At 53.2% G+C, this 27,921-nt stretch overlaps 2 protein-coding genes across 3 annotated transcripts; one reads left to right on the top strand and one right to left on the bottom strand.

Annotated features, from left to right (window-relative positions):
• Window positions 1-555: 555 nt before the first annotated feature.
• LGALS4 (galectin 4) lies at window positions 556-9,047 on the top strand. Of its 2 annotated transcripts, none has more exons than XM_072751863.1 (9): window positions 556-662; window positions 1,104-1,192; window positions 2,551-2,755; window positions 4,920-5,054; window positions 7,145-7,183; window positions 7,363-7,392; window positions 7,623-7,711; window positions 7,851-8,016; window positions 8,101-9,047. In XM_072751863.1, the coding sequence occupies exons 2-9, from the start codon at window positions 1,149-1,151 to the stop codon at window positions 8,245-8,247; spliced, it is 855 nt and encodes a 284-aa protein (XP_072607964.1). In that variant the 5' UTR covers window positions 556-662; window positions 1,104-1,148; the 3' UTR covers window positions 8,248-9,047. The 2 variants fall into 2 exon arrangements, with proteins under 2 accessions (XP_072607964.1, XP_025866183.1); XM_026010398.2 differs by lacking the exon at window positions 556-662 and adding an exon at window positions 665-798.
• An 8,240-nt stretch (window positions 9,048-17,287) lies between these two features.
• On the bottom strand, window positions 17,288-21,811 carry LGALS7B (galectin 7B). The gene is made up of 5 exons (XM_072747085.1): window positions 21,704-21,811; window positions 20,159-20,353; window positions 18,687-18,775; window positions 17,766-17,967; window positions 17,288-17,451 (listed from the first exon to the last, which is right to left on the bottom strand). The coding sequence occupies exons 1-5, from the start codon at window positions 21,809-21,811 to the stop codon at window positions 17,338-17,340; spliced, it is 708 nt and encodes a 235-aa protein (XP_072603186.1). The 3' UTR covers window positions 17,288-17,337.
• Window positions 21,812-27,921: the final 6,110 nt, after the last annotated feature.

Raw genomic sequence — 27,921 nt, 5'->3', positions numbered from 1 at the left:
CTTTTATACTCAAGTCCTGTTCTGAGCAATTATTAGCTTAGTGATTCCTTTCAAGGCTTCTAGGAGGTTGAACTATTAAAATCCCATTTTACAGATGGGCAAATGAGGAAATTGAGGTTGAGGCACTGACCCAAGACAAAACAGTCAGGAAGTGGCCCAGGGAAGATCTGAAACCCTAAGATCTGGCTCCAGAAATCATCTTTTAAGCCACTATAGATAGTCTAATGTACATGGGTCGGGCGTGCAATAAATGTAGGTGCTTTTGTAGTTCCTAGGGGTGTCCAGAGCACCCGGTTCCTCCCTCCTTTCACTTCCTAACATTGCCCATCTGTCATGGGCCACTCCTGCAGTCTTGCCCGGCCCAACCTTCCTGATCTCACCCTCCCTCTGCTAACAAAGGTCTGGGTAGGCTTTTATGGGCTCTGATAAGGCTCTGGCAGGACCAAAGTTCACTAGCACTTCCTCTTTGTAGAAAGGCCTAAAGGAGGGGTCTCTGACCTGAGTCCCCCCAGCCCAGCCCAGACGATCCAGGTCCTGGCTGGTTACCAGTGAGGCTAGCAAGAGAAGGGACACAGAGGGTACCCTAGAAAAAGATGTGAGCCTGGGGTACCCAGAAGAGGGACCCGTGGATCCTGCCCTGCCAGCCACTCCCTTTTCCTCAGGTATAAGAGCCACCCACTACCTGCCATCTACCACCATTCCCTGCTCCTGCATCTCTTCTCGCTGGACTAGCCACCAGCCCAGCCTCTCAAGATGGCCTATGTCCCTGCACCCGGCTACCAGCCCACCTACAATCCGGTGAGACAGTGACCCAGGATCTAACTGCAGGTCCTGGCTTAGCTCCACCCTGACCCCCACACACCAGTTACTCTCACCCTGATCCTCGGAGGCACCCACCCCACCCTCAAATCTGATGTAGCCAATTCTGACTCTGAAGCTTGACTGAACTCCCACCCTGACATTCAGGCTATTTATGTCTATCCCTGACTCTTGGCTCTCTCCACCTTCCTGCTGATCCCTCACCCCTGATGTCCTCTCCCTTGCTAATGAGAGTGGGGGGACTTCTCCATGAGGGGTAAAGCCTCACCAGTTCCCTTCCACAGACTCTGCCCTACAACAAGCCCATCCCGGGAGGTCTCAGTGTGGGGATGTCTGTGTACATCCAAGGAATGACCAGTGAGCACATGAAGAGGTAAGACGCTCCCCCACACCAGGCTAGGCTAGGAGGGGGCTGCAGAGAGGGGCTTCCACTCTAATGCAGGAGCCCTTCTCTTCCTCACCCTGCTCGGGAAGGGGGCTCTGGGCCACTGTACCCGATGGCCAAAGACCTGCTCTAGCCTGGGATGTCCGGGGCTTGGTGACCAAGAGCAGGGAGTATGGGGGCCTGGAAGAGGTCAGGGAGCAGCCCAGGAGTTGGGATGTTGGATTGGAATTGACGGGTGTGATAGCATGAATTCAGCCCGCAGGCTCAGAGCCGGGCCAGCTCTGCCACTGACAGCCTTCCCGCCGGCTGGGAAAGCTCCTGTCCCTCTCCGTGCTTTACTTTCCCATCTGTAAGATGCGATTGTTTTGAGGATTCAATGTGTGAAACATGTAGTACTGGAAAGTAAGGACTAAAATAAGTCTTAGCATTTTTTTTTTTTTGTGGCCTTAAATTGGTGATGACAATTGAACTGAACTCAAGGCACTGTTGTTTTTTTATTCATTGTTTCTTTGCTCACTAAGTGCCCACTATGTGCCTAGGCACTGGGGGCAGAGCAGTCAGCAGGACAAAGACCTTTGCCCACGTGGAGCGAACATCCTAGTAGAGAGGAGAGAGGAAAGATAAAAATTACATATGCGGGGTCCAGTTGTTCTAAGCACTATGGAGACAAATAGGGAAAGGAGATGGGGACTGGATGTGGGGCAGGGTGGGGTGTGGCATTGTCCCTTTAAATAGAGGAGGAAGCCTCTTTGGGGAGGGAACACTTCAGCAAAGAACTAAAGGAGGGGAGAGAGGGAGCCAGTAGATAGAAAGTACAGCTAGTGCAAAGGCCCTGACGGGGGTGTGTTTGCCCAGTTGGAATAACTTCAGGGATGCTGGCATGAGGGTGGTGCTCTGACCCACGTGTTCACTCCGCACCCCCCTGGCTGCAGGTGGGGAGTGGCCTGTGGGGCAGGGAGGGAGCAGAGAGACCTGAACCCATCCATGTAGGGTTCCTAGGACAGTGTCTGACCCGTGGTGAACGCAGAAATGCAGGAGTCTCAGTTGCAAACTTGGGAGAGGCTGGGGGCACGGCGGCCTGGTAGGGAAACGGAGTGAGGGAACGCGCTGCGGTGGGAATCTGCCCCTGGACTTCAGGACCACTACCCACCCCTCCGCTCTTGGGTCAACAGTGCCTAATGTGTTGTCCCCTTTTAGTCGTGGCGCCCTACCCCCCTCCCGCCCAGTTCAGGGACCTGTTGTGGAACCTTGGAACAGGGTAGGTCAGAGAGGGCTTCCCGGAGGAGGGTCCTCTGCTTGGGCAGGCGGGATCCTGCAGGGGACGGCCCTTCCTGTCTCTTGGCCAGGTTCTGCGTGAACTTCGTGGCGGGGGCGCACCCGGGCTCCGACATTGCCTTCCACTTCAATCCCCGCTTTGATGGCTGGGACAAGGTGGTGTTCAACTCGCATCTGGGCGGCAAGTGGGGCAGCGAGGAGAAGAAGAGGAGCATGCCCTTCCGCAAGGGCACCCACTTCGAGCTGGTGTTCATGGTCCTGGCGGAGCACTACAAGGTCTGAGCTCGGGGCGGGGCCTCCGTTCGCCCCGCCCCTCCCTCTCCTTCCGCCCCGCCCCCTCCCCGCGGAGCCCTATGAGGTCTGAGCTCGGGGGCGGGGTCTCCGTTCGTCCCGCCCCCGCCCTGCTTCCCTTTCCCCGCCACCCTTCCCACCTCCCTTTTTCTTTTCCTCCTTTCCTGCCTGTGAAAACATTTTTCTCCAAAAAAAAACAAAAATTTCCCCTCTCGTTTCTCATTCCTATTCCTCCACCATGAACGGCCAAGATTGCATGTGTCTCACCTTGTTCCTCTGTGTTCTTGCAAAATGTGTATTTTTGCTTTTTTTTTTTTTTAAGATTTTATTTATTTATTTGAGAGAGAGAAGGGGACACCTGGTGGCTCAGCGGTCTGCCTTCGGCTCAGGGCTCAGGGCATGGTCCTGGAGTACCCGGATCCAGTTCCTCATCGGGATTCCTGCATGGAGCCTGCTTCTCCCTCTGCCTGTATCTCTGCCTCTTTCTTTGTCTCTCATGAATAATTAAATGAAATCTTAAAAAGAGAGAGAGAAAGCGCACCAGCTTGGCGGCGAGGGCAGAGAGAGCGAGAGAACCCAGCAGGGAGCCCAAGGTGAGGCTGGTCCCAGGACTGAGCCCAAGGTAGACACTTAACCGTCACCCGAACCACCCAGGTGCCCCTAATTTTCCTATTTCTTATGGCGAACTCTGAACACACAGAGAAGGAAACTTCGGTGGTCGTGAGCTCCAGGTCCCTCTGCTGTCATCCTTCTCTCACATTTCCCTTCCCATCCAATTTAAGAGCAAATCCCAAATCTATCATGTTATTCATACATTTTTGATTTTCAGGAGCACAGTCACGATGCCATTACCACACCCAAGACATTGGCCATTCTTTTCCGGGCCCCCACATCTAGTCAGCGGTCCTGTCATCCCATAAATACCTTGATGTTTGTTGTTTTCTACACTTGGAATCAGGCTCTGGATAAGTCCCACACGTGATTGATTACTACCATGCCAGCATTTTAAAAATGTGTGACCTGTGTACACAAGAGTGTGGGCCTCCTTGCATCCCTGCTCTGGGTTGCCTGCATTCCTGCCTCTGGTTCCCCTCAATGACACTCCAGCGACATCCTTGTATACATTCCCTTCTGCGGAACGATGCAGGGAATCTCCTGGAGGGGGATCATGGGGTTAGAGAACCTACCTGGACTTTATTTGCCCTCACACAGGCACCCAGATTCCTGGCCTTAGCAGCAGAGGTTAACGTCATGGTTTGCAGTTGGACTGGCAAGGACTCAGGTCTGGGCTTTGCTACTTCCCAGTGTGTGACCTTGGGCTGGTCACTCTACCACCTGGAGACTCTGCTTTCTTGAACAACGGGGACAATCCCCTGTCCCAGCTTATGGGGCTAAAGAGAGAATCACCAGGTTGCTATGACCACGCAGTGTTTAGTGTGCGAGAAGCACCCAGGCCTTCGGAGCTGCTGTCAGCCCCGTGCCCGCTGCTTAGCACTCTAAGTAGAGCTGTAATGACACGAAAGACACTTAGATATGATAACAAGGCAAGACTCTACACAGGATTTCCAGAACGCCTTTGACATGCCTATCTGGGGGGGGTTAAAGTTCCCAACAAGCCCAGACCAGAGCCAGCCTCCATTCTACAGACGGGGAAACAGAGGCTCAGGGAGATGAAGTGACTTATCTGAGGTCAGACAACCAACACGTCAGAGCCAGACTCAGCCCTAACCTATTTGGTGCCCAAACCAGGACTCAGACTTGATTCTTTCCTTACTGCTATCCTGACTAATATCTCCATTCTCTTCTGTCCTCCAATCTGTGAGCTTTTTTTTTTTTTTTAAGATTTATTTATTTATTCATGAGAGACACAGAGAGAGAAAGAGAGGCAGAGACACGGGCAGAGGGAGAAGCAGGCTCCCTGTGGGGAGCCTGATCTGGGACTTGATCTCAGGACCCTGGGATCACGACCTGAGCCAAAGTCTCAACCACTGAGCCACCCAGGTGCCCCAGACTCCAAGATTCCTGACTGTGGCCATCCAGCTCACCTCCAAGACTGGACTCCAAGTTAAAATGATCACTGCTCCCTACTTCCTGTTTCTGCCTTCCCAAGGTCACGGGTGCTGATTCTGCCCTTTCCTCTGCCCTCCAGGTGGTCGTAAATGGAAATCCCTTCTATGAGTTCGGGCACCGGCTGCCCCTACAGCTGGTCACCCACCTGCAAGTGGAAGGGGACGTGGAGCTTCAATCGATCAATTTCATTGGCGGCACCCAGCCCCTGGGCCAGGTGTGTGGTGTCTCCCTCCCTGTGTGCCCTCTCCTCTCCGTCATTCATTCCCGTCTATTTCCGGGGCACCTGCTCAGGGGCAGCCCCTTTGCTAGCTGGGCCACAGACCCCAAGGCAACCAACAGTCCACTCGGAAGGCAGACATTCCACTGGATGGTGTTGGGTGCAAGCGGTTAGGGCAGGTTTGGGGAGTCTAAAGGGAGGGCTTCCTGGAGGAAGAGGAAGGCGGGAAGCTGAGTCAGGAGGTCTAGATCAGAAGGCTCGAAAGCCACAGGGACAGCAGATGAGTTCACGAGAAGTTGCCTCGCCTAATCGCGGAGAAACCCACTTCAATTTGCAATGAGCTCCCGCTGCACACCCACAGGCAGAAAGGCACACGATACCCACTGCTGGCGAGGCTGGGGGCCGGCCCACCCGCCCCTGGAAATGACCCGGCGGCCTCTGTGACCGCTGGGCAGACACGCACCCGGCCACCTAGGAACCCCGCTCCCAGGCCCTCAGTGGACAGCCAGCCACCAGAACAGCCCCGGGAGCACTTAGAGACGCCCAAACTCCGGACTCCCACCCTGTCCTTCAGCTGAGGGCTCTACAACCCCCAACCTGTAAGGCCCCCACCTCCATGGACAGGGGAGCCCTCTGATGATCCTAGGCGCCCCGGTTTATAGATGTGGGAACCGAGTTTAAATAACTTGCCGCAGGTCACAGAGCTGGCAGGTGGCAGAGCCACAGATCACACACAAGCGGGGTGTGTGTGTGTGTGTGTGCGCTCAGTGGGGCCCCTCTGCCTCCCAGATGAAGGAACAGCAGGAATGTCTTCATCTGACAGGAGGCCCGGGGCCTACGGGTGCTCACGTGTACTATCGACACTCATCCTCACCCAGCATTTGTTTCTGTTTTTGTTTTAAGGTTTATTTATTTATTTATTCACGATAAACATAGAGAGAGAGACACAGGCAGAGGGAGATGCAGGCTCCATGCCGGGAACCCGACCGGGACTCGATCCCGAGACTCCAGGATCACGCCCTGGGCCAAAGGCAGGCGCTGAACCGCTGAGCGACCCAGGGATCCCCCTCAACCAGCATTTGAACGAGAGAAAGGACAATAAGGCTTTTTTTTTTTTTTTAAGATTTTGTTTATTTATGAGAGACACAGAGAGAGAGAGGGGCAGAGACACAGGCAGAGGGAGAAGCAGGCTCCATGCAGGGAGCCCGACAGGGGAATCGATCCCGAGGCTCCAGGATCATGACCTAAGCCAAAGGCAGATGCTCAACCGCTGAGCCACCCAGGCATCCCACAATAAGTCTATTTTTGAATAAGCCTATTCAGAACAGCAGGCTGAAAATAGAAGTCAAGGCAGAAAGGCGGCTCTCAGTGATGTAGGGCTGGGCCTTCCTGCTGCGCCTGCGTGGAGGTGCGGACAAGAGAGACCCAGAGACAGACAGGGACACGGAGCCTGAGACCCAGGATCAGCGCCCCATGCAGGCTGAGAGCCTGAGGCCGATGGGGGAGAGACAGGGCTCCCCAGAGCCCCAGCGGCGAGTACCCAGGGTGCTGAGCAGGGCTGCCTGTGGTGTGGGCTGGGGAGATGATCTGAGGAGCACAGGCTTTATAGAAGCTTCCAGGTGGAGGGGCAGTGGGGAGAGGGGCGATGAGGGGCTCCCTGGCAGGAGGAAGCAGGATAAGGGAGAGTACAAGAATAGCATTTGCCAGACTTGTCCCAAAGGGGTGGAGTGAGTGTCACCGCGCACTGGAGTTCTCTAAACATGGCAAGTTCAGCTCCATTAATAAGCCACCTAGTGCCGCTCTTTGACCTCAGAGTTCCCTTAGATGGTGGTGGTGGGGCTACCCTGGGCAGGCATCCTTGACACCCTCCAGGCCCTAGTTTGGGGTCTCCCTCATTGCCTGCCTGCCTTCATACATTGCCTTTGTGTCCACAGACACACATGAGAATTCTGGCTTACCCAGGAAGTCCCTACTGATGGCTGAGGGGTTTCTCCTTGTGGCAGGGGTTTGGTGGTGTGAGGAGGTCTTGGGGCAGCCGAAGGACCCCCAGACTCCCTCATCATTCGTGCTTCCATCTGTCTGTGTAGGGTCCTGGACACACCCAGCAGCAGCCAAGTAGCCTGCCTGTAAGTGGGAAGGTTGTGGGGCCACCTGGTGGGGGGGTGGCGAGAAGTGGGACGGAGTCAAGGAGGTTGGGTCCCAGTCGTACCAGTCCAGCACCCAGAGATATGCCTGCATGTTGTTGGTGTGCCGTAAATATGTGTCGAATGTTACAGAGTAATCTCTCTCCTTCCTCACTTCACAGACCATGGAGGGACCCCCAGTCTTCAACCCGGTAAAGTGTCCTATGGGGCTTAGGGATCTGTGGTGGGTAGTTTGTGGGGAAGTGGGAACCAATGGGGGGTGGGGTTGGGAGGTAGCGAGAGGGTGGAGTTGGTGGCCAGAGCAGGGAGGGGATGGAGATTGGGGACATTTCTTAGGAGTGGGCACTCATCTCTGAAAATGTGTCCCTGCCTGGGTTCTGGTGACCTGAGGATGATGGGACCTCATGTTCTCTTCCCCCAGCCTGTGCCATTTAGGAAGAGATTGCAAGGAGGGCTTACAGTCCGAAGAACAGTCATAATCAAGGGCTTCGTACCCTTCACAAGCAAAAGGTACCCAATCTAGACCAAGGTGGGAGTCCTCGGCCCCCTTCCTCCCTCAGACCCAGGAGTCTGGGCCCCCATCACCTCCCTGGGAGAACCAGTGCTGACCCCCCATCCAACTCCCACCTCCTTCACTCTCTGCCTTCAGCTTTGTCATCAACTTCATGGTGGAATCCTCCGGGGACCTGGCTCTGCACATTAACCCTCGCCTGACCGAGGGTCTTGTGGTTCGGAACAGCTGTCTGAATGGTTCATGGGGATCTGAGGACAGGAAGCTCTCCTACAACCCATTTAGTCCTGGGCAATTCTTTGATGTGAGTCTGGGGTCTCCTTCCCACCCCCCTTCTCTCCAGAGCCTCTGTCCCGGCCCTGGCCTCAAGCCTGCCCTCTCCCTGCAGCTGTCCATTCGCTGTGGCACGGATCGTTTCAAGGTTTACGCCAACGGCCAGCATCTCTTCGACTTTTCCCATCGCCTTTCAGCCCTCCAGAACGTGGACATGCTGGAGATTAAGGGTGATGTCACCTTGTCCTATATCCAAGTCTAACCTATTCCCAGGGCCATAACCCTTGGAATCACAGAGGGAAAGATTCCACAGGACTCCTTCCTAAGGCCCTAATAAAATGCCTGTGGGTGTCTCATGAGTGTCCATGACTCCATTCACCTCCCTCACTGTTCTTCCTTCCTTGATTTGGTCATACACTGTCCATTCAGCCATCCAATCATCTGTGCATCCATCCTCCCATCACAATAAATCTAGGAATATCTGAGACACAGATCTTGGGTTTTATATGTATCAGCTCATTCAGTCCTCACAAAAACACCAGGAGATAGGAACTATTATTATCATCCCTCTGGAAAAGATGAGGAAACAGGCAAATTAAAATAAGGCAAATCACCCACCAGTGGCAAAATGAGGATTCAAATCAAGGTGGTCTGGCTCCACACTTACTTAATTGTTCTACAGCCCATTTTCCCATCTATACATGCACCCAGCTTTCCATTCATCCATTTCAAAGCCCATTAAACTCTCCAAACATCCATCCAAGCATATGTTCATCCATCCATCTAAACATCCAACCAGGGGCACCTGGCTGGCTTGGTTGGTGGAGTGTGCAAACCTTAAGTGTAGAGATTAATTTTTTTTAATCTAAAACATAAAAAAAAATTAAAAGGGACTCCTGGGTGGCTCAGCAGTTGAGCATCTGCCTTGGCTCAGGGCATGATCCCTATCCAGGGATCGAGTCCCACATCGGGCTCTCTGTGAGGAGCCTGCTGCTCCTTCTGCCTATGTCTCTGCTTTTCTCTGTGTTCCTCATGAATAAATAAATAAAATCTTTTTAAAAATATCCACTATCCATCCATTCACCTGTGTATCTAGCTCTCCACCTATCCAGCTATTTGTCCATTCGTTTGCCGTCCAACCCTTCAACCATTCATCTGGCCATCCATCCATTCAAATATCTAACCATGAGATGCCTAGGTGGCTCAGTAGTGGAGCATCTGCCTTTGGCTCAGGGCTTGATCCTGGAGTCCAGGGATCCTGGACATTGGGCTTCCTGCAGGGAGCCTACTTCTCCCTCTGCCTGTGTCTCTGCCTCTCTCTCTCATGAATGAATAAATAAAATCTTAAAAACAACAATAACAACAAATATCTAACCATTCATGTATTTACTCATCCATCTGTCTTTCCATTCAGCTGTCCTTACATCCAGCTCTCATTCACGTATTCATCTCTTCATTCTTCCATTTGTCCATGCAAATCTGTCTTCCATCACATCCATCCATCCCTCCTCCATATGCCCATTCATCCCTCTGTTCAGCCATCCATTTCCTTATTCTCTATCCTGTCATCCATCCATCTCTTTAGGAACTACATTTCCATCCATTTCCAACTGTCTGTGCATTTATCTCTCATTTCATCTCTCCCTCCTTCCATAACCATCTGCCATCCATTCAATTGTCTTCTTACAATGTCACTCTTTTTAAGATTTTATTTATTTATTCATGAAAGACAGAGAGAGAGAGAGAGAGAGAGAGAGAGAGAGAGAGGCAGAGACACAGGCAGAGGGAGAAACAGGCTCCACGCAGGGAACCCAATATGGGACTTGATCCCCAGACTCCGGGATCAGGCCCTGAGCCAAAGGCAGACGCTCGACCACTGGGCGACCCAGGCCTCCCATAGTCATTCTTGGTTGATTTAATCATGTGTTGATTTATTTACACTTTCATTCACTCATTCATTCGTTTCTTTATTATTCATTCACTCACTTACTTATTCACATAGCCATTATTCAGGCATTTCTCGGTGTCTATTCCTTCCTTCCTTCATTCATTCAGTTTATTTTCTCATTTATTCTTCTAATCTAATTCTCAAACTTGGATGTCATCTGGGGAGCTTTTAAAAAATATTGATACCTGACCGCAACCCAGACCATTATCAAGTTAAGCCATATAAATATGCCATTTTTTTTGTAGACTAAAAGTCACTAATTTCATATGTTCTAGCCTAGTAATTCAGTAGTGGGTCCTAGGGATCAATATTTTTCTTAAACTCTCCAGATGATTCTGCCTCTTTGGCAAACACTGGTCAAGGATGTACTGTAGGCCCTCAGACCTGGAATGGATGCTGAGGAGATTGGGAAAGGATGAGGGCTGACCTGGGCAGCCTCCAGTCTGAGATGTTCTTTTCTTCCTTCTCGGCCACACGGGAGGGGAGACTACTCCCTTTTGCCCCTGGGATGGCAGTGGAGAGACAAATCAGTAGCATAGCCTGGAGGGGCCAGCCTGGAGCTCCTCCCAGAAAAGCTGGAGGGGTCATGTTTAGTTTTCTATCACTGCTGCAACATGTTTGAAGAAATAATGGCTGCAAACTTACCAAAAACTCATGAAAGGCATTAATTTATAGATCCAAGAAGCTCAATGAACTACAAATAGGATAGACACAAAGAGATCCACACCTAGATCCATCATAGACAAAACTGCTGGAATAAAATAAAAGACACAGAAAATCTTGAAAGCAGGAAGTGAAAAACAGTTCATCACATAGAGGGGAACAGCAGTACAATTAACAGCTAACTTTTGTAGAAACAGTGAAGGTCAGAAAGTAATTGAATGATTTAGTCAAAGTGCTGCTAAGAAAAATAAAACTGTTAACAAAAAATTCTATATTCAACAAAATGTATTTCAAAATGAAAGCAAAATAAAGACATTCTCAGGTGAACAAAAGCTGCGAATTCATGGCTAGTAGAACTGCTCTCTAGGAAGTCGTTCACACCAAAAGAAACTGACCTCAAGCAAAAACTTAAATCCACAGGAAGAAACAAAGAGCCTCAGGAAGTACAAGTATGTAGATAAATATTTTTTAAGTCAATAAATATATTTTTCTGTTTACTTATTTTTTATTTCTTTATAGTTTTTGGTTTATTTTTCTTAGTAATCTCTACATCCAATGTGGGGCTCCAACTCATGACCTCAAGATCAAGAGTTGCATGCATGTTCTTCTGACTGAGTGCTCCTCTTCTGATTTCTTTTAAAAAAGATTGTATAAAATTAAGACTATAATACTGTGTTGTAGAGTATATCACATATCTGTATGTGATATATTTGAAAATAATAGCATACAGTGGGGTGGGAAATAGAGATATATGGAGCAAAAGTCCTATATTCCACTGGAATTAAGGCAGTATTAACTTAAATTTGACTGTGGTAAGTGGGACGCCTGGCTGGCTCAGTCAGTAAAACATGCAACTTGATCTTGGGATGTGAGTTTGAGCCCCACGCTGGGTGCAGAGATTACTTAAAAATGAGATCTTTATTTTTTATTAAAAAATTGTTTTTTGAAATCTTTATTTTTTATTTTTTTATTTTTTTATTTTTTTTAATTTTTTATTTATTTATGATAGTCACACACAGAGAGAGAGAGAGAGGCAGAGACACAGGCAGAGGGAGAAGCAGGCTCCATGCACCGGGAGCCCGACGTGGGATTCGATCCCGGGTCTCCAGGATCGCGCCCTGGGCCAAAGGCAGGCGCTAAACCGCTGTGCCACCCAGGGATCCCAGAAATCTTTATTTTTTAAATAAAATCTGTATTTTTAAAAATAAAACATTTAAAAATAAATAAATAAATAAATAAAGTTGTTCAGATGTGTATTGTAACCCCTGGATGACCACTTAAAAACCAGCTTTCAAAAAAATACTGCTAAAAAAAATCAGTAGAGGAATTTAAATTGTTCACTGAAAATTGTTTAACACCAAAGAAGATAGTGAAGGATTTTTTTTTTTTTTTAAGATTTTATCCATCCATTCATGAGAAACACAGAGAGAGACAGAGACATAGGCAGAGGGAGAAGCAGGCTCCCTGCAGGAAGCCTGATGTGGAACTAATCCCAGGACCCCAGGATCACGCCCTGAGCCAAAGGCGGATGCTCAACTACTGAGCCACTCGGGCTCCTGTTAGTGAGGGATTAACAGAGTAAAAACGAATAGCAAAAAAGGTAACCAGGAAGCCGATTATATCAATGATTACATCAAATGTAAATGAAATAAACATTCCAATCAAAAGGCAGAGACTGTTGCCATAGTCAGCAACCAAGGTGGCCTCCAAGAGTGCTCACATGCCTGAGAACTCCCCTCCTAAGCTGTACCTGGCTTGATGTGTGTAACTAACAATACGGCAGAAAGTTAGATTGTAAGAGACACTTCCGCTTCTCTCACTCCTGGATCGCTCCTCTTGGAGGAGTCTCACTTCTGGAACAGTCGTGTGTAATGGCTTATGTGACAAGTAGCTGAAAACTGCTGCCAACAGCCATGTGTGTGAGCCTCCCCTGAGGATGCTCCACTAGTCCGAGTCAAGCCTTCTGCTCAGAGATTGCAAACCTTTTCTGTAAGGGCCACCATGGTGATCTAGGGATCTAGCCTCTGCCACAGCCACTGAACTCCACTGAAGAGGCCCAAAAGCCGCCACTAGGCAGTAGAAATGCAAGAGCCTGGCTGTGTTCCCATAAAACTTGAGTTATGGACACTGAGATTTGAATTTCATATAAATTTTAGTATTATGAAATATTATTTTTATTGTTTTCAGCTATTTAAAAATGTACGACCTATTAGCCTGTGAGCCATACCCAATCAGGCAAAGAGTGGGTTTGGCCACAGCCAGAGTTTTTGAAAGCTTTTTTCAGATGACTGCAACTCCACAGACAGCTTGAATGTAACTCCGTGGAAAAATCAGAGCCACAACCACCTCGGTGAGGCCCTCCTGGATCCTAACTTCAGAAACTGTGTAAGATCGTAAAAATTTTATGGTGCTAAGTTATTGGGTAATTGATTATGAAGCAATCCATTAGTAACATATCATCAGACTGGATTAGAAAGCAAGATTCAAGTGAATGCTGTCCATAAAAACACACTTTAGATCTTAGACACCAATAAGCTGAAGGTAAAAGGATGAGAAAAGATAAACCATGGAGGCACCTGGCTGGCTTAGTCTGAGAGGTGTGGGACTCTTGATCTTAGGGTCATGAGTCTGAGCCCCATGTCAGGTGTAGGCATTACTTTAAAAAAAAAAAAAAAAAAAAACTTAAAAGGAGATATACCATACCAACAATAACCATAAGAGAGTAAGAAGGACAAAATTACTATCAGACACAATAGATGTTAAAAGATGTATCTCTCATGAATAAATAAATAAAATCTTTAAAATGGGGATGGGCGCCTGGGTGGCTTGGTGGTTGAGTGTGTGTGTTTGGCTCAGGTCATCATGCCGGGGTCCTGGGATCGAGCATCCGACTCTGAGCATCGGTTCAGGTCATGATGTCATAGTGGAGGGATCCATCCAGAGTCAGGCTTATGCTCACTCAGCACAGAGTCTTCTTCAGATTTTCTCTCCCTCTCTCTCCCCCGTTGCCTCTATCCTGGCTTTCCCATGGGCTTGCTCTCTCTCTCTCTCTCTCTCTCTCTCTCAAATATATAAATAAATAAAATATTTTTTATTTATTTATTTATTTATTTATTTATTTATTTATTTATTTATGATAGTCACAGAGAGAGAGAGAGAGAGAGAGGCAGAGACACAGGCGGAGGGAGAAGCAGGCTCCATGCACCGGGAGCCTGATGTGGGATTCGATCCCGGGTCTCCAGGATCGCGCCCTGGGCCAAAGGCAGGCGCCAAACCGCTGCGCCACCCAGGGATCCCTAAATAAAATATTTTAAAAAACAAAAATAATAAATTGCAGTGTCTGGCAGGCTCAGTAAGTAGAGCACGTGACTCTTGATCTCAGGGTCATGAGTTCAAGCTCTACATAACAGGCATGGAGCCTATTTAAAAAAAGAGAAAGAATGAAATTGTACCAGAGACAAAGAGGGACATTTCATAGTGATAAAATGGACAATACATCACATATATACACACATATAATAAATATATCAAATATATGTATCAAGTAAAAATGTATACTAACAGATCCCAAGGGACACCTGGGAGGCTCCGTGGTTGAGCTCCTGCCTTTGGCTCAGGTCGTAATCCCCAGGTCCTGAGATCAAGTCCTGAGCCCACATAGGGCTCACTGCAGGGAGCCTGCTTCTCCCTCTGCCTATATCTCTGCCCCTCTCTCTGTCTCTCTTGAATAAATTTTTAAAATCTTTAATAAAAAAAATAAACCACCGGGAAATCAGGTTTCATTTTGTCTTCTCAAGTATGCTCCACACCCAGCATGGAGCCCAACTCAGGGCTCGAACTCATCACTCTGAGATCCAGACCTGAGCCAAGACCAAGAGTAAGACACTTAATTGATGGAGCCACCCAGGCACCCCATTTAAAAATATATATTTTATTTACTTATTCATGAGAGACACACAGAGAGAGGCAGAAACACAGGCAGAGGGAGAAGCAGCCTCGCAGCGGGGAGCCCGATATGGGACTCGATCCCAGGACTCCAGGATCACGCCCTGAGCCAAAGGCAGGAGCTCAACCACGGAGCCACCCAGGTGCCCCATGTTTTTTGAATTAATCTTATTAAGGTTGTTTTTAATATCAATTTTCTTTATAATACACACAATAATAAAATTCAGCCTCTCTAGGTGTACAGTCCATGAATTTTGACAAAACATATAGTTGCATGACCCCTTGGTCATACAGTCAAGGCACAGAATGTGTCCCTCATCCTCTTTCCCAAGCACACCCTTGGCACCTGGCAGCCAGTGATCGGCTCTCTATTCTCATTACAACATAGTTTCACCTGCTCTAAAATTTTGCATAAAAATACTTTTTTTTTGTCATGTGAACCGTTGTAAAGCAATTTTTCTTCCTACACGCATTTGAGAATGAGTTGATAATATGCTTCCTTATCACCTTCAAATACCTGATTGTGTATTTTCTACAAACAAGAACATTCTGGGGATCCCTGGGTGGCTCAGCAGTTTGGTGCCTGCCTTTGGCCCAGGGCGCGATCCTGAAGTCCTGGGATTGGGTCACGCGTCAGGCTCCCAGCATGGAGCCCGCTTCTCCCTCTGTCTCTCTCTCTCTCTCTGTTTATCATAAATAAATAAATAAATAAATAAATAAATAAATAAATAAATAAATCTTAAAAAAAAAAAAAAAGAACATTCTGCTTGTCTGCTGCAAGACAAAGGTGAAAATCAAGAAAATGGGCAGCCCGGGTGGCTCAGTGGTTTAGTGCTGTCTTTGGCTGGGGCCTGATCCTGGAAACCCCGGAAGGTCCACGTTGGGCTCCCTGCAGGGAGCCTGCTTGTTTCTCTGCCTCTCTCTCTGTGTGTCTCATGAATAAATAAATAAAATTAAAAAAAAAAAAAAAAAGAAAGAAAATCAAGAAATTAACAGGGGTGCCTGTGTGGCTCAGTTGGTTAAGCATCTGATTTTGGATCTCAGTTTCAGGCCTTGACCTCAGGTTTCTGAGTTCAACCCAGCATTGGGCTCCAAACTGGGCGTGAAGCCTACTTAAAATGTTAAAGTTTCATAAAATAAAAAAAAAATTTTAAAAATTAACAGGGGACCGCCTGGGTGGCCCAGGCCCTTAAGCATCTGCCTTCGGCTCAAGTCATGGTCTCAGGGTCCTGGGATCAAGTGGTGAGCTCGGCTCCGCTCAGCTAGGACCCTGCCTCTCCCTCTCCCTCTGTCCTTCCCCCCACCTCTCATGGTCGCTTGCTCTCTCTCTTAAATAAATAATAAATAAATAAATAAGACTTTGATAGAGGATAGATAGATAAAATTAGCTGGGATGGATCACTACGGTCTAATCTAAAAACCCCAACTAAAAAAAAAACAAAAAAAAAATAAATAAATAAAATAAAAAAATAAAAACCCCAACTACCTTTACCAGTTGTGCCAATAAATGCTCTTCCTTTCCACCAATTACTTCTGAAATTTGTTCCCTAGGAATGTGTCATATCTATAAAATTTGTAGTTAATTACAAGCACTTGAACGGGCAAATAAAAATAAACACTAAGTCATTCGACAGTGACCTCCCTAGTTCCGTGAGGGAATTCAGACTTTCTCTAGTCCACCCGGCGAGAGGGATCCCTTCCTTACAGGGCCCACCCGGAGACACTGTCTCAAGGGCTCGGGGAGGGGGGGCTTTTCCCTAAAGGATCTCCAGGGGCAGACGCGGGATCCTGAACAGACTCAGGTCCTACGCTCGCTCCCTTCATGTGAGGTCGGGCGCGGTCAGAACCTAGGGCGCCGCTGGTAGCGAGGACGGCTCCGCCCGCGCGGCCCGGGTTGGGAGGTCCGGCTGCCGGCGCGGGCTCCGGGCCACAGCGTCTGTCCGGGACGTGGCTCCCGACGGGCCGGCGCGGACCGCAGGCCACCGCCCTGAGAGGGAGGCAATGCGCGCCGCCCGCACCGGGGTGGGCTCCATCCACAGCGGGGGCCGCGGCCAGTGCGGAGGGGACCCAGCCGCCGCCTCCGATCGGAAACCCGCCGCCTGGCGGGCGGTGACGGCGTCTGCGCGGGCCCCCACCCCGCCCCCGAGGGCGCTCGCGCAGAGCCAGGGCCCGGCCGCCCAGGCGCCCAGGAGGAAGGAGCGTGCGAACGGGGCGGGGACCGCGGCGGGGCCCGGGGCCTGAACGCCGCGTCTCCGTCGGCTCGGCGGGGAGAGGCGGCTCCGGCTCCGTGCGCGTCTGCCCGGCGGCGCCCGGGCGGGGCCCGTCCCGACGCCCCCTCGGCCCCCGCCCCCCGCGCCAGCCGCCGGCCGGCACCCGAGGGCAGCGGGCGCACAGCTGGCGGGGAGGCAGGCCGCCGGGACCGTCGGGGCGCAGCACCCGTCTCCGTCCGCTGCGGTCGCGGGGGCCAGGCGAGCGGGCACTCGTCCCCGTCGGGCCAGCCCGAGCGCGCTGCAGCCCCCGGGGCACCCCCGCACTCCGGCCCGGCCGCTCCGCCAAGCGCGGCGGGAGGACGCGCCCGACACGCCCGCCCGGACCGCGCCTCCCGACGCCTCCCGGCCCCGCCGTCGGCCCAGAGCGGGGCTCGCGTCGCGCCTCGGCCGCGGAGCCGCGCGGCGACCCCGGCAGCCTTCGCCCCTCGAGCCCGCCTCCCGCGTGGACGCGCAGGGGACACACACGCACACGAGGCGCAACGCGCGGAGGCTTTATTTGCGCTGCGGGGCGCCGGCGCCTGCGGGCTCAGAAGACGCTCACGGACTCGAGCTGCAGGTCCCCGCCCACCTCCAGGAGGCGCACGCGCGCCGGCGGGATGCGGTAGCGGAAGTGGTGGTACTCGGAGTCGCCGACCACCGCCTGCGGGGCGAGGGGCCGCGCTGCAGGGCCGCGCCGTGACCCGCCCCCGCCCTGGGCCCTGCCCCCTGCCCCGCTAGGGGACCCCGCCCTGGGCACCGGGCCTCGCTCGCGGCTCCGTGCCCTGCCACACCCCTGCCCTCTGACAGCGGTGCGGATGCGCCGGGGGAGGGGAGGGGAGGTGGGGAGGGGAGGTGGGAGGGGGCCCACCCCGCCCTGCTGGCTGCGCTCCCCCCTCCGCCCGCAGCCGCCCCGGTTCCCTGCGGGCGGGGCCTGGGCCTGGGCCTGGGGGGCCGCCTGGGGGAGCAGGGACCCACCTTGAAGCCTTCCTCCGTGGCGATGAGCAGCACGTCGAAGGGCTGCCCGCGCTGGAAGGGAACGCCCGTGCCTCGCTCCTCGCGGCCCCACGCGCCCTGCTCCAGGGTGTTGAAGACCACGGTGGACTCATCCAGGCGGGGGTTGAAATGCAGCGCAGCCTCACTCCCCGGGGCCTCGCCGCACAGCAGGTTCACGTAGAACCTGGGGGGGGGGGGGGGGTGCGGAAGGACCTCAGGGGCCTCGGGCCTGCCTCCCCTCTACCAGAGCACGGACCAATATAGAGACCTGGAACGGCGCACACCACAGGGAGGGCTGTAGACTGCGGCCAGGAACCCAGATTCCAGGGGACCCAGAAACTTCTAGCTGGACACATCCACCACACGAGGGTCACCGTGCCATGGCCTGGGTCCCCCTCGATTTCCAAAGCCTCTGAGAGTTGCCATGAGTCATGGTACCAATGGCCAGGGTGCTCCCCATTCCTACACTATCCCCTTTCCTACAAGGCTGAGAACAATACCATGGACCCCATCATTCCTGGTTTCCCCAAACTCCTACCGCAGCCGGACCCCGATATCACAGGGCTGACTGCGTGGCTTTCCCAGATGCCCCAGGCACCCCGCATCACAGGACATATTTGCAGAGTTCCTGAGGATTCCGGCTGGGAGGTAGAGGACTACAGGCAGGAATCCTGAGATTGCCCTGAAACCCCAGTTTCCTAGGGACACACGGGCACCCCAGCTTGTACACAGCCATGGGACACAGAGTGAAGACATGAGATTCCAGAAAGTCAGCCAAGGTCTGGGGATTCCAAGCCCCTGGGGGACAAAGGTGGCCCTGGCATCCTCGGGTCTGGGCTGGAAGTGTCGGGGTGAGCTGAGCCTGGACAACTCCCACCCCGACTGCTGGGCCTGGGCTCTCACCTGCCAGCCTTGTTCGGGACCACACCCCGAATCCTCATCACAGTGCCGACTCGGATGCCCTCGGGCAGCGAGGTCTTGTGGGGCACGTTCTGCAGGAGCAGCGGCGGGGCGGGGGGGGGGGGGGGGGGGTGTTGGTCCAAGGGGAGCAGCGGTGCAGGGGAGAGACGCACATGGGTCACCCCAGGGAGCAAGCGACCAGGACCCCGATCAGCACAATCAGGGAGAAGAAAGGCCCCAGAGAGAAAGGGGAGAGGCAGAGGCAGCGGCAGAGGTGGAGAGAGACATGGGATCAGTGGAGACAGGGACACCCGGAGGGAGCCTCCAGGGGCACTGGGAGCCTTGGGACTGGCTGGGTCAACCCAAGAGCCACAGCCCAGGCTCTTCAAGCACCCCTGGCACCCGCTTTCTCCTTCCCAGCAGGCCACCTCAGGCGGGCCCAGGCCCTCCCCTAGTCCGGTGGGGCCTTGGGTCCAAACCCCCCCAGCCCCCCAAGCCCCCGGCCCCGGGGCACTCACAGAGCTCTCTGCCATGGCTGGGGCGCGGGGCAGGCAGTGGCGCTGCTGGGGATGGCTGCTGGGACCTTATATGAGGCGGGGTGTGGCAGGCCTGGCTGACTCATCCCCCCCTTTCCACGCCCACCACCCACACCTGGCACAGACCCTGGCCCCGGGGCCACCTGGCCCAGCACCCTGTCTCGGGGGACCAGGATTCCCCTCGCTCCCCACTCCTTTGAACTAATGGTCCTAATGACAGATCCCAGGGAACCACCAGGGCCAGAGGGGACCCCGGGGAACCCCGTCCAGGCAGCCCCCTTCCTGCAGCTTGGCAGCCAGAAGAGAGTATTTTGCCCATTTTATCTGGGGAGACTTGGCCCAAGGGGCCGCGCCGGGGGCTGGAAGCGCGGGCCCCCTCCCAGGCTGGACCTCCCGCCCATGGCTGGGCTGCACCCCGACAGGCTGCCTCTGCCCCCCCCCGAATCCTGACCCCCCCCCCGCACCGACAGCCCCAGGACAGGGGCTCCCAGGGGCTGGGGCTTCGCCTGAGGGGCGCCTGGGGCCCGGGGGCCCAGAGCATAGGCCCGCACCCAGGAAGGGCTCCCGGACCGCGGCCCAACGAAGGAGTCAGACTTGCCAACTGGGGCCACTGCCCAGCGTCGGGGCGCGCCTGCGCACTCGGGACCCCTGCGCTCAGCCCGGCCTCAGGGGCATCGGCGCCCCCATTCCACACACAAGGAGCCGGGCTCAGAGCGGGAGGCTGATGCCCAGAGGCCCTGGCCCGGCCTCCGCCATCCCTGTGGCTCTGCCTTCCCTCGGCCCGGGCAGTGTCTGTCTTGTGCCTCGTCCCCAAGGTGCTCTGGGCCCCAGCCCCGGCCGCGCCTCTGGCTCCCACTGCCTCCCCCAGGTGTCCCTGTCTGTCCCTCCCTCCCTCCCTCCAGAGCTCTATCCTGTTCCACCTCCCAGGGCTGCCCGCACTCTCCCAGCCAGCCAGCTCCCAGGGGCAGGGACGGCAGGGGACCGCTGTCCTAGGCCGCCCACACCCAGACCCAGGAGGATGACAGCAGCCAGGGACCCTCCACCCCAGCCCACTGCCAGCCCCACAGCCCGAGCCCCACAGGAGCACTCCAGGATAGGAAGGGTGGGGTCAGAGGGAGGAGCTGACAGATGGTTCTGGAAGGCAGGGAAGAGGCAGGTGGGGCAGCTGAGCAGAAACCCCTCCTAGCAGCCAGCAGCCCTCCCCCCACCTGCACCACCCTGCTCCCAGCTCCCACTCCTGCCCCACCCCGCAGAGGCAGGAGGCCTGGGGCAGGGAACTCAATGGAAACTCTGGGTGGTGACAGCAGACCCAGAACCTGATCCACCGCCTCACTGTCCCCCAGGCCTCCCAGACTCTCCATCCTCCCACCACGCGAGGCACCCAGGTGGGGCACAGCTTGGGAGCCAGGGCCTCGGAGAAGGAGGCCGAGTACTTGTGTTTGGGGGACCCACAAGCACCCCCAGTTTACAGGGGAGCCAACTGAGGCCCAGAGAGGGGCAGCCTCTCAGCCCAGGCCACAGGGCAGGGAAGCGCCCCGCGCTGGGTGGGGCCCGGCATGGGCCAGGCCAGGGCATGGGGACTCCCAACCCAGGGCCCAGGGGCCTGAGGTGTCCCAGGGTGATGGGCCCACCACCCACATCAGGGTGTCCACTCTCTGGGCCCCGCCTCTGGGTCCCCCCGTCCTTCCCCCTCTTCGCGCCTGGAGATTTCTTCCCGTGTGGCCGACCCGCGAGTCCCAGCTTGACTTGGGTGCTTGGCCCAGTGTTTGCACGTGATCCCTTATGGGATCCTTATGATCCCTTATGGCTCTGAGCTGGGGCTCAGAGCGGCGCGCCCCGCTGCCTCCTTGTTCTCCTCTGTGGATCATCCTCCCATCAGTTCCGGAATGATATTTTCGGGAGCAGTTTTTTCATTTCCAAGGAAGTAGTGGATGTGTTTGTTTCTCAATACTCTCACTCCCCCCGCCCCACCAGCTGTACTTCCCAGGGGGAAACGTGCTCAATGCGCAGGGTGTTGCAGATTGTCGACCAGGGTTTGGGTTTTTGTTTTTGTTTTTTTTTTTTTTTGAGATTTAATTATTTGAGTGAGTACAGAATGAGAGACACAGAGAGAGAGAGCAGGATCGGGGGCGGGGTGCACAGCAGGCTCCCCACTGAGCAGGGAGCCCAATGTGGGTTCCATCCCAGAGTCCCGGATCCTGACTTGAGTTGAGGCCAGACGCCTACTCGCCTGAGCCACCAGTCGCCCCTGATGGGGAGATCTGCTGAGTGTGCAGACGTCAGCCACTGCCACCCCCATGGAGACTCCTGGCGCCCCAGACAAGCCAGCTCCCCTCCACTGCCCAGGAAGCCACCGCCACCCCTTGGCAGTTCATGGCCACAGGGTTCACTTGCCATGACCCTCAAGAGGAGGGGTGAGCAGACTGAGTGGCCCGTCCCTGGCCTCCTTGGGGAAGCTACTGGGGTCAATGCAAAGGAACTCACTGTACCCCAGTCCCTGTCCCCCTGGTCGTGGGCACTGAAGATCCCAGGCTCTGCCAGCGGCAGCTTGTTGGGGGCTCGGGCTTGTTTGTGGTTCCCCGGGAAGACCATGCAGGGGCTTCTTGGTTTTGTACAGGGCCATTCAAATGCGGGAAAGGACACCTCTCTAGCCTATTTCTGTTTTTTCTTTCTTTTTTTGTTTTTTGTTTTGTTTTTGTTGTTTTTTCTTTTTGAAAGAAAATTTGTTTATTCCTGAGAGACACAGAGAGAGGCAGAGACACAGGCAGAGGGAGAAGCAGGCTCCCTGCGGGGAGCCCGATGCAGGACTCGATCCCAGGACCCCGGGATCACCCCCTGAGCCCAAGGCAGCCGCTCAACCACTGAGCTCCCCGGGGGCCCCGGCTGACTAGGTCTTAGGCCAGAATCCAGTGCAAGCCTCTCAGCTATTTATAGACAGTGCATTTCCCCTGGCGGGTCCCTGCAGATGGGAGGCAGTTTCTGTCGCCTTTGTCCCATTGATAAACTGAGCTCAGGGAACTCTCTTCTCTATTGAAGCTGCACCTGGGAGTTTACCATGGATTCAGGTCTAAGTGTTTCCAATTGTTCCAGCACATTCTTCCAAGTCACAGGAATTATGTATCCGTGCCTGAGCTGGAGATACACTGACTTCTTTCTCTTCCTCTTTCCATCTTTCCTCTTTCCTTCCTTCCTCTCCCCTTGCCTCCCTCCTGCCTCCTTCCTGCTTCCCCACCTCCCTCCCTTCCTTCCTTCTCTCCATCCCTGAGGGACTGGGTCCTACAGCCATCAGGTGGGCTGCTCACGTGGTCCCCCGTTGGGGGAGGGTTCTGGGGCGACAGTAGTGGGCCGAGGGCTGCTGTCCCATTGTGGCGTCAGAGGTGGTGACAAGGGTGCTCAGAAGAGGGTGGTCCTCTGCACCTGGGATGGGAGTGGGGGAGAAATTCAGAACCCGGTGTTGATGTTGGAGTCAGGCCTCTGTCACCTTCAGTGTGGAATGACTCCCTAGTCTTCCTTTGTCTTGAAGACCAGGACACCTGGGAAGATTGGAGGTCGAGGTATCCCCATCAGTAGAGTCAGGTTATAAGCTTTGGGCAGAGGACCCACAGAAGGGACACCGTGTGCATCCCATCAAGGTGCCCACCACCTCCTCGTATCCTGCGGTGGGTGGATTAACTTAGATCACGTCACTAGTGGTACTTCCCAGCCTGGCCCACCATGAAATCACCCATTTGTTCTTTGTCATTAGTCAGCGTTTTGTGGAAAGTGCTGGGAAATGATGCAAATGTCACAATCTTCACTAAACTTTATCATTTCATCATTCACATCTGCTATCGTCTGTGTCCCCCCAGATTCCTAGGGTGAAGCCTCATCCCCAGTGGGATGGTATTTGGAGGTGGGGCCTTCAGAGGTGATGAGGTCATGAAGGCCCAGCCCCCATGACTGGGGCTGGTGCTCTTACACCAGGACCCCAGGGAGCTCCTTTGCCCCTTTGATGGAGGAACAAAGGACTAGCTGAGGACAAAGCATGAGCCCAGGGTGGCACATTGACAAGTCCTTGAAACAGGCAAAAGGACATTCCTCAACTGCCTCTATCTTCATACTTTGCTAAGGCCAAAAGGCAACCTAAGCCAGACCCTCAGGATCCTGTGAGTCTACTTTCACATATAAAAATTCCTTTAGAAATTTCCTTTATCTCTAAGTCCCCAAGATACATGTTGGCAATCGTCCCCCGAGCACGTGGCCCACCGACATACATCTGAAGGGTCTGATGACTCCGGCTTTATTAGAGGGTAATAAGTGCCCTTTTCCCAACAATAGCTACCCCCTCAAGGTGCTGGAAACCTTGCTCCCGAAATTCCCGAGAGTGCACTATCCTCAAACCCTTCCCGACTCCAGGGTACATAATCAGCCACCCCTCCCAGGCCCCGGGCAGCAGCTCTTCCTGCCCACGGGTCCTGTCCCTGGGCTTTAATAAAACCACCATTTTGCACCGAAGATGTCTCAAGAATTCTTTTTTGGTCGCTGGCTCCGGACCTCACCCCACTAAACCTCACCCATATTCCAAAACTTCATCCCCTTCAGCCATGTGAGGACACAGGACAAGAAGGCCATCTATGGGGCATCCCTGGGTGGCTCAGCAGTTTAGCGCCGCCTTCAGTGCAGGGCATGACCCTGGAGTCCCGGGATCGAGTCCCAGGTCGGGCTCCCTGTATGGAGCCTGCTTCTCCCTCTGCCTGTGTCTCTGCCTCTCTTTCTCTCTCTCTCTCTCTCTCTCTCTCTCTCTCTCTCTGTCTCTCATGAATAAATTTAAAAAATCTTTTTTTTAAATAAAAATCTTAAAAAAAAAAAAAAAGGCCATCTATGAATCAGGAATCGGGTTCTCACTGGACACCGCATATGCCGGTGTTGACTGCAGGCTTCCAGAAGCACGAGAAATAAATTTGTGGTTTTTCTAAGCCCCCCGGTTGGTGGTACTTTGGTCATAGCATCCCCGACAGGGTAAGATGACATATCAGTAGGGACAGAGGGCTTCGGGATTACTCACGGTGTCATTCCGCATGACGTTCCCTGTCCCCCATCAGCCTGTGGGAGTCCCCAGCACTGTGAAAGCTTCCTTCTCCTCTGACACAGGAAGCTCTCCCTGGCACATCTTTTGCCTTGGCACATTCCCTGGGAGCTCGCAAACAGCCATCCCTAGGAGTTTCTGTTGTAGGGAAAGGCACAAGCCTTAGGCACCAAGACTGGGGCAGAGTCCCCTGGGGCACCTCTCAGGGAACCCGGGCGGGGGATGTGGGAATCCTGACATGGGTCTGCACCTGGAGGGGGGCCCGACCCTGTGCCTCTGCCCTCCCAGGTTTCTCAGCAGCGCCCAAGAAGCGAACTGATGTATCCAGCAGGTCGACAGGAGAAAGGCACCTGCACTTATGTCACCGGCCACCTGAGGCCTCCTCAGGAAACAAAGCCTCTAAGAAATCGCTAAACCCTAATGCTTTTTATTTTAAAATATTTGATTTATTTATTCATGAGAGACACAGAGAGGGGCAGAGACACAGGCAGAGGGAGAAGCAGGCTCCCTGCGGGAACCCCGATGTGGAACTTGACCGCAGGACCCTGGAATCATGACCTGAACCCAATCACTGAGCCACCCAGGTGACCCTAAAGTCTCGTGCTTTTATATTAAGCTAACAACAGGGGTAATTGCAGAGAAGTCCCTAATTTGTGGGGTGGGTAAAGGGAGAGAGGAATTACTTTTACAAGGTCTGTTTGTATAGAATTCTCTAGGTCTCAACTGGGGTGGAGAATGTGACTCTCCTACTGGCCCAGGGTTAGTGTCTGGCACAGGGGACATTTTCTCCCCTGTTCTCAGGAAGCAAATAGGACTTTAAGTGGCCTTCTTGCCTCTTTTATTTTGCAAGTGCTATTAGTTCAAAATAATCCTTACACTAATGGGGCATATTTTGGGGTGGCACATGGGACACCCTTCAACATACACGCACGTATTTACACCTGTATTTCTTTAACTTTTGTGTGTATAATAATACTCATCTGTCACAGAAAGGCAAACAGTGTGACTGCATTCCTACCTGGTCCCTGGGGTAGTAAATTCATAGAGACAGGGGTGCCCGGGTGGCTCAGCCAGTTAAGCTTCCGACATCAGTAGGGGTCCTGGCTCAGCAGGGAGCCTGCTTCTCCCTCTGACCCTCCCCCTGCTCATACTCTCCCTCAATCTCTCTCTCTCTCAAATAAATAACTAAATCTTTTTAAAAATTCATGGAGATAGGGAATCCCTGGGTGGCTCAGCGGTTTAGCGCCTGCCTTTGGCCCAGGGTGTGATCCTGGAGTCCTGCGATCGAGTCCCGCATCGGGCTCCCGGCATGGAGCCTGCTTCGCCCTCTGCCTGTGTCTCTGCCTCAGTCTCTCTCTCTATGTCTATCATGAATAAATAAATAAATAAATATTTTAAAAAAATTGATAGAGACAGAGAGTAAAGGCTGGGGGCCATGGGCTGTGGGAGTGAGGAGTCAGTGGCCACACATGACATGAATGTACTTGTGCCACTCAACTGTACACTTAAAAAACAAGTAACATGAGGCAGCTCAGCCGGTTAAGTGTCTGACTTCAGCTCAGGTCATGATCTCAGGGCCCTGGGATGGAGCCCCGTTCAGCAGGGAGTCACCTTGTCCCCCTCCTTCTCCCTAGCCCTCTCCGACTACCCCGCCCCCTGCTTCTGCTATCGCTCCATCTCTCTCTCAACCAAATACAGTCCTTTTAAAAAAAAGAAACACACAATTAACACGGTAATTTTATATTTGTATGTTTTATCATAATAAAAAATTTTAAAAAAATAAAATAAAAAAGATTTTTAAAAGATTTTACTGAGGCGCCTGGGTGGCTCAATCAGTGGTAGCCTTTGGCTCAGGTCATGATCCTCCATCCTGGGATTGATCCCCCATTGGGTTCCCTGCTCAGAAGGGATTTTTATTTATTTATTTATTTTAAAAACGTATTTACAGTTTGAGAGGGAAGAGGCAGAGGGAGGAAGAATCTCAAGCAGTCTGAGAGGAAGGGAGGGAGAGAGGGAGAGGGAGGAAAGAAAGAGGAAAGATGGAAAGAGACGAGGAGAAAGAGAAAGTCAGTGTATCTCCAGCTCAGGCACGGATACATAATTCCTGTGACTTGGAAGAATGTGCTGGAACAAGTGGAAACACTTAGACCTGAATCCATGGTAAACTCCCAGGTGCAGCTTCGAATATGGAAGAGAGTTCCCTGAGCTCAGTTTATCAATGGGACAAAGGCGACAGAAACTGCCTCCCATCTGCAGGGACCCGCCAGGGGAAATGCACTGTCTATAAATAGCTGAGAGGCTTGCACTGGATTCTGGCCTAAGACCTAGTCAGCCGGGGCCCCCGGGGGGCTCAGTGGTTGAGCGGCTGCCTTGGGCTCAGGGGGTGATCCCGGGGTCCTGGGATCGAGTCCTGCATCGGGCTCCCCGCAGGGAGCCTGCTTCTCCCTCTGCCTGTGTCTCTGCCTCTCTCTGTGTCTCTCAGGAATAAACAAATTTTCTTTCAAAAAGAAAAAACAACAAAAACAAAACAAAAAAAGAAAGAAAAAACAGAAATAGGCTAGAGAGGTGTCCTTTCCCGCATTTGAATGGCCCTGTACAAAACCAAGAAGCCCCTGCATGGTCTTCCCCGGGAACCACAAACAAGCCCGAGCCCCCAACAAGCTGCCGCTGGCAGAGCCTGGGATCTTCAGTGCCCACGACCAGGGGGACAGGGACTGGGGTACAGTGAGTTCCTTTGCATTGACCCCAGTAGCTTCCCCAAGGAGGCCAGGGACGGGCCACTCAGTCTGCTCACCCCTCCTCTTGAGGGTCATGGCAAGTGAACCCTGTGGCCATGAACTGCCAAGGGGTGGCGGTGGCTTCCTGGGCAGTGGAGGGGAGCTGGCTTGTCTGGGGCGCCAGGAGTCTCCATGGGGGTGGCAGTGGCTGACGTCTGCACACTCAGCAGATCTCCCCATCAGGGGCGACTGGTGGCTCAGGCGAGTAGGCGTCTGGCCTCAACTCAAGTCAGGATCCGGGACTCTGGGATGGAACCCACATTGGGCTCCCTGCTCAGTGGGGAGCCTGCTGTGCACCCCGCCCCCGATCCTGCTCTCTCTCTCTGTGTCTCTCATTCTGTACTCACTCAAATAATTAAATCTCAAAAAAAAAAAAAACAAAAACAAAAACCCAAACCCTGGTCGACAATCTGCAACACCCTGCGCATTGAGCACGTTTCCCCCTGGGAAGTACAGCTGGTGGGGCGGGGGGAGTGAGAGTATTGAGAAACAAACACATCCACTACTTCCTTGGAAATGAAAAAACTGCTCCCGAAAATATCATTCCGGAACTGATGGGAGGATGATCCACAGAGGAGAACAAGGAGGCAGCGGGGCGCGCCGCTCTGAGCCCCAGCTCAGAGCCATAAGGGATCATAAGGATCCCATAAGGGATCACGTGCAAACACTGGGCCAAGCACCCAAGTCAAGCTGGGACTCGCGGGTCGGCCACACGGGAAGAAATCTCCAGGCGCGAAGAGGGGGAAGGACGGGGGGACCCAGAGGCGGGGCCCAGAGAGTGGACACCCTGATGTGGGTGGTGGGCCCATCACCCTGGGACACCTCAGGCCCCTGGGCCCTGGGTTGGGAGTCCCCATGCC

The sequence above is a fragment of the Vulpes vulpes genome, chromosome 1 (genome assembly GCF_048418805.1).
Source record: "Vulpes vulpes isolate BD-2025 chromosome 1, VulVul3, whole genome shotgun sequence".
In the NCBI taxonomy this organism is placed as follows: Eukaryota; Metazoa; Chordata; class Mammalia; order Carnivora; family Canidae; genus Vulpes; species Vulpes vulpes.
This window is presented reverse-complemented; position numbering and strand designations above follow the sequence as displayed.

Excerpts from the sequence above, each read along its gene's own strand:
- LGALS7B (XM_072747085.1), bottom strand. The coding sequence starts at position 21,811 with ATGGTCTTCCCGGGGAACCACAAACAAGCCCGAGCCCCCAACAAGCTG. Across the intron at positions 20,354-21,703 it reads GGGACAGGGACTGGGGTACA|AACCATCTGTCAGCTCCTCC; the intron begins GTGAGTTCCTTT and ends CCTGCCTTCCAG. Across the intron at positions 17,968-18,686 it reads GTCCCGAACAAGGCTGGCAG|GTTCTACGTGAACCTGCTGT; the intron begins GTGAGAGCCCAG and ends CCCCCCCCCCAG.
- LGALS4 (XM_026010398.2), top strand. The coding sequence starts at position 754 with ATGGCCTATGTCCCTGCACCCGGCTACCAGCCCACCTACAATCCG. Across the intron at positions 1,193-2,550 it reads ACCAGTGAGCACATGAAGAG|GTTCTGCGTGAACTTCGTGG; the intron begins GTAAGACGCTCC and ends TCTCTTGGCCAG. Across the intron at positions 5,055-7,144 it reads GCACCCAGCCCCTGGGCCAG|GGTCCTGGACACACCCAGCA; the intron begins GTGTGTGGTGTC and ends CTGTCTGTGTAG.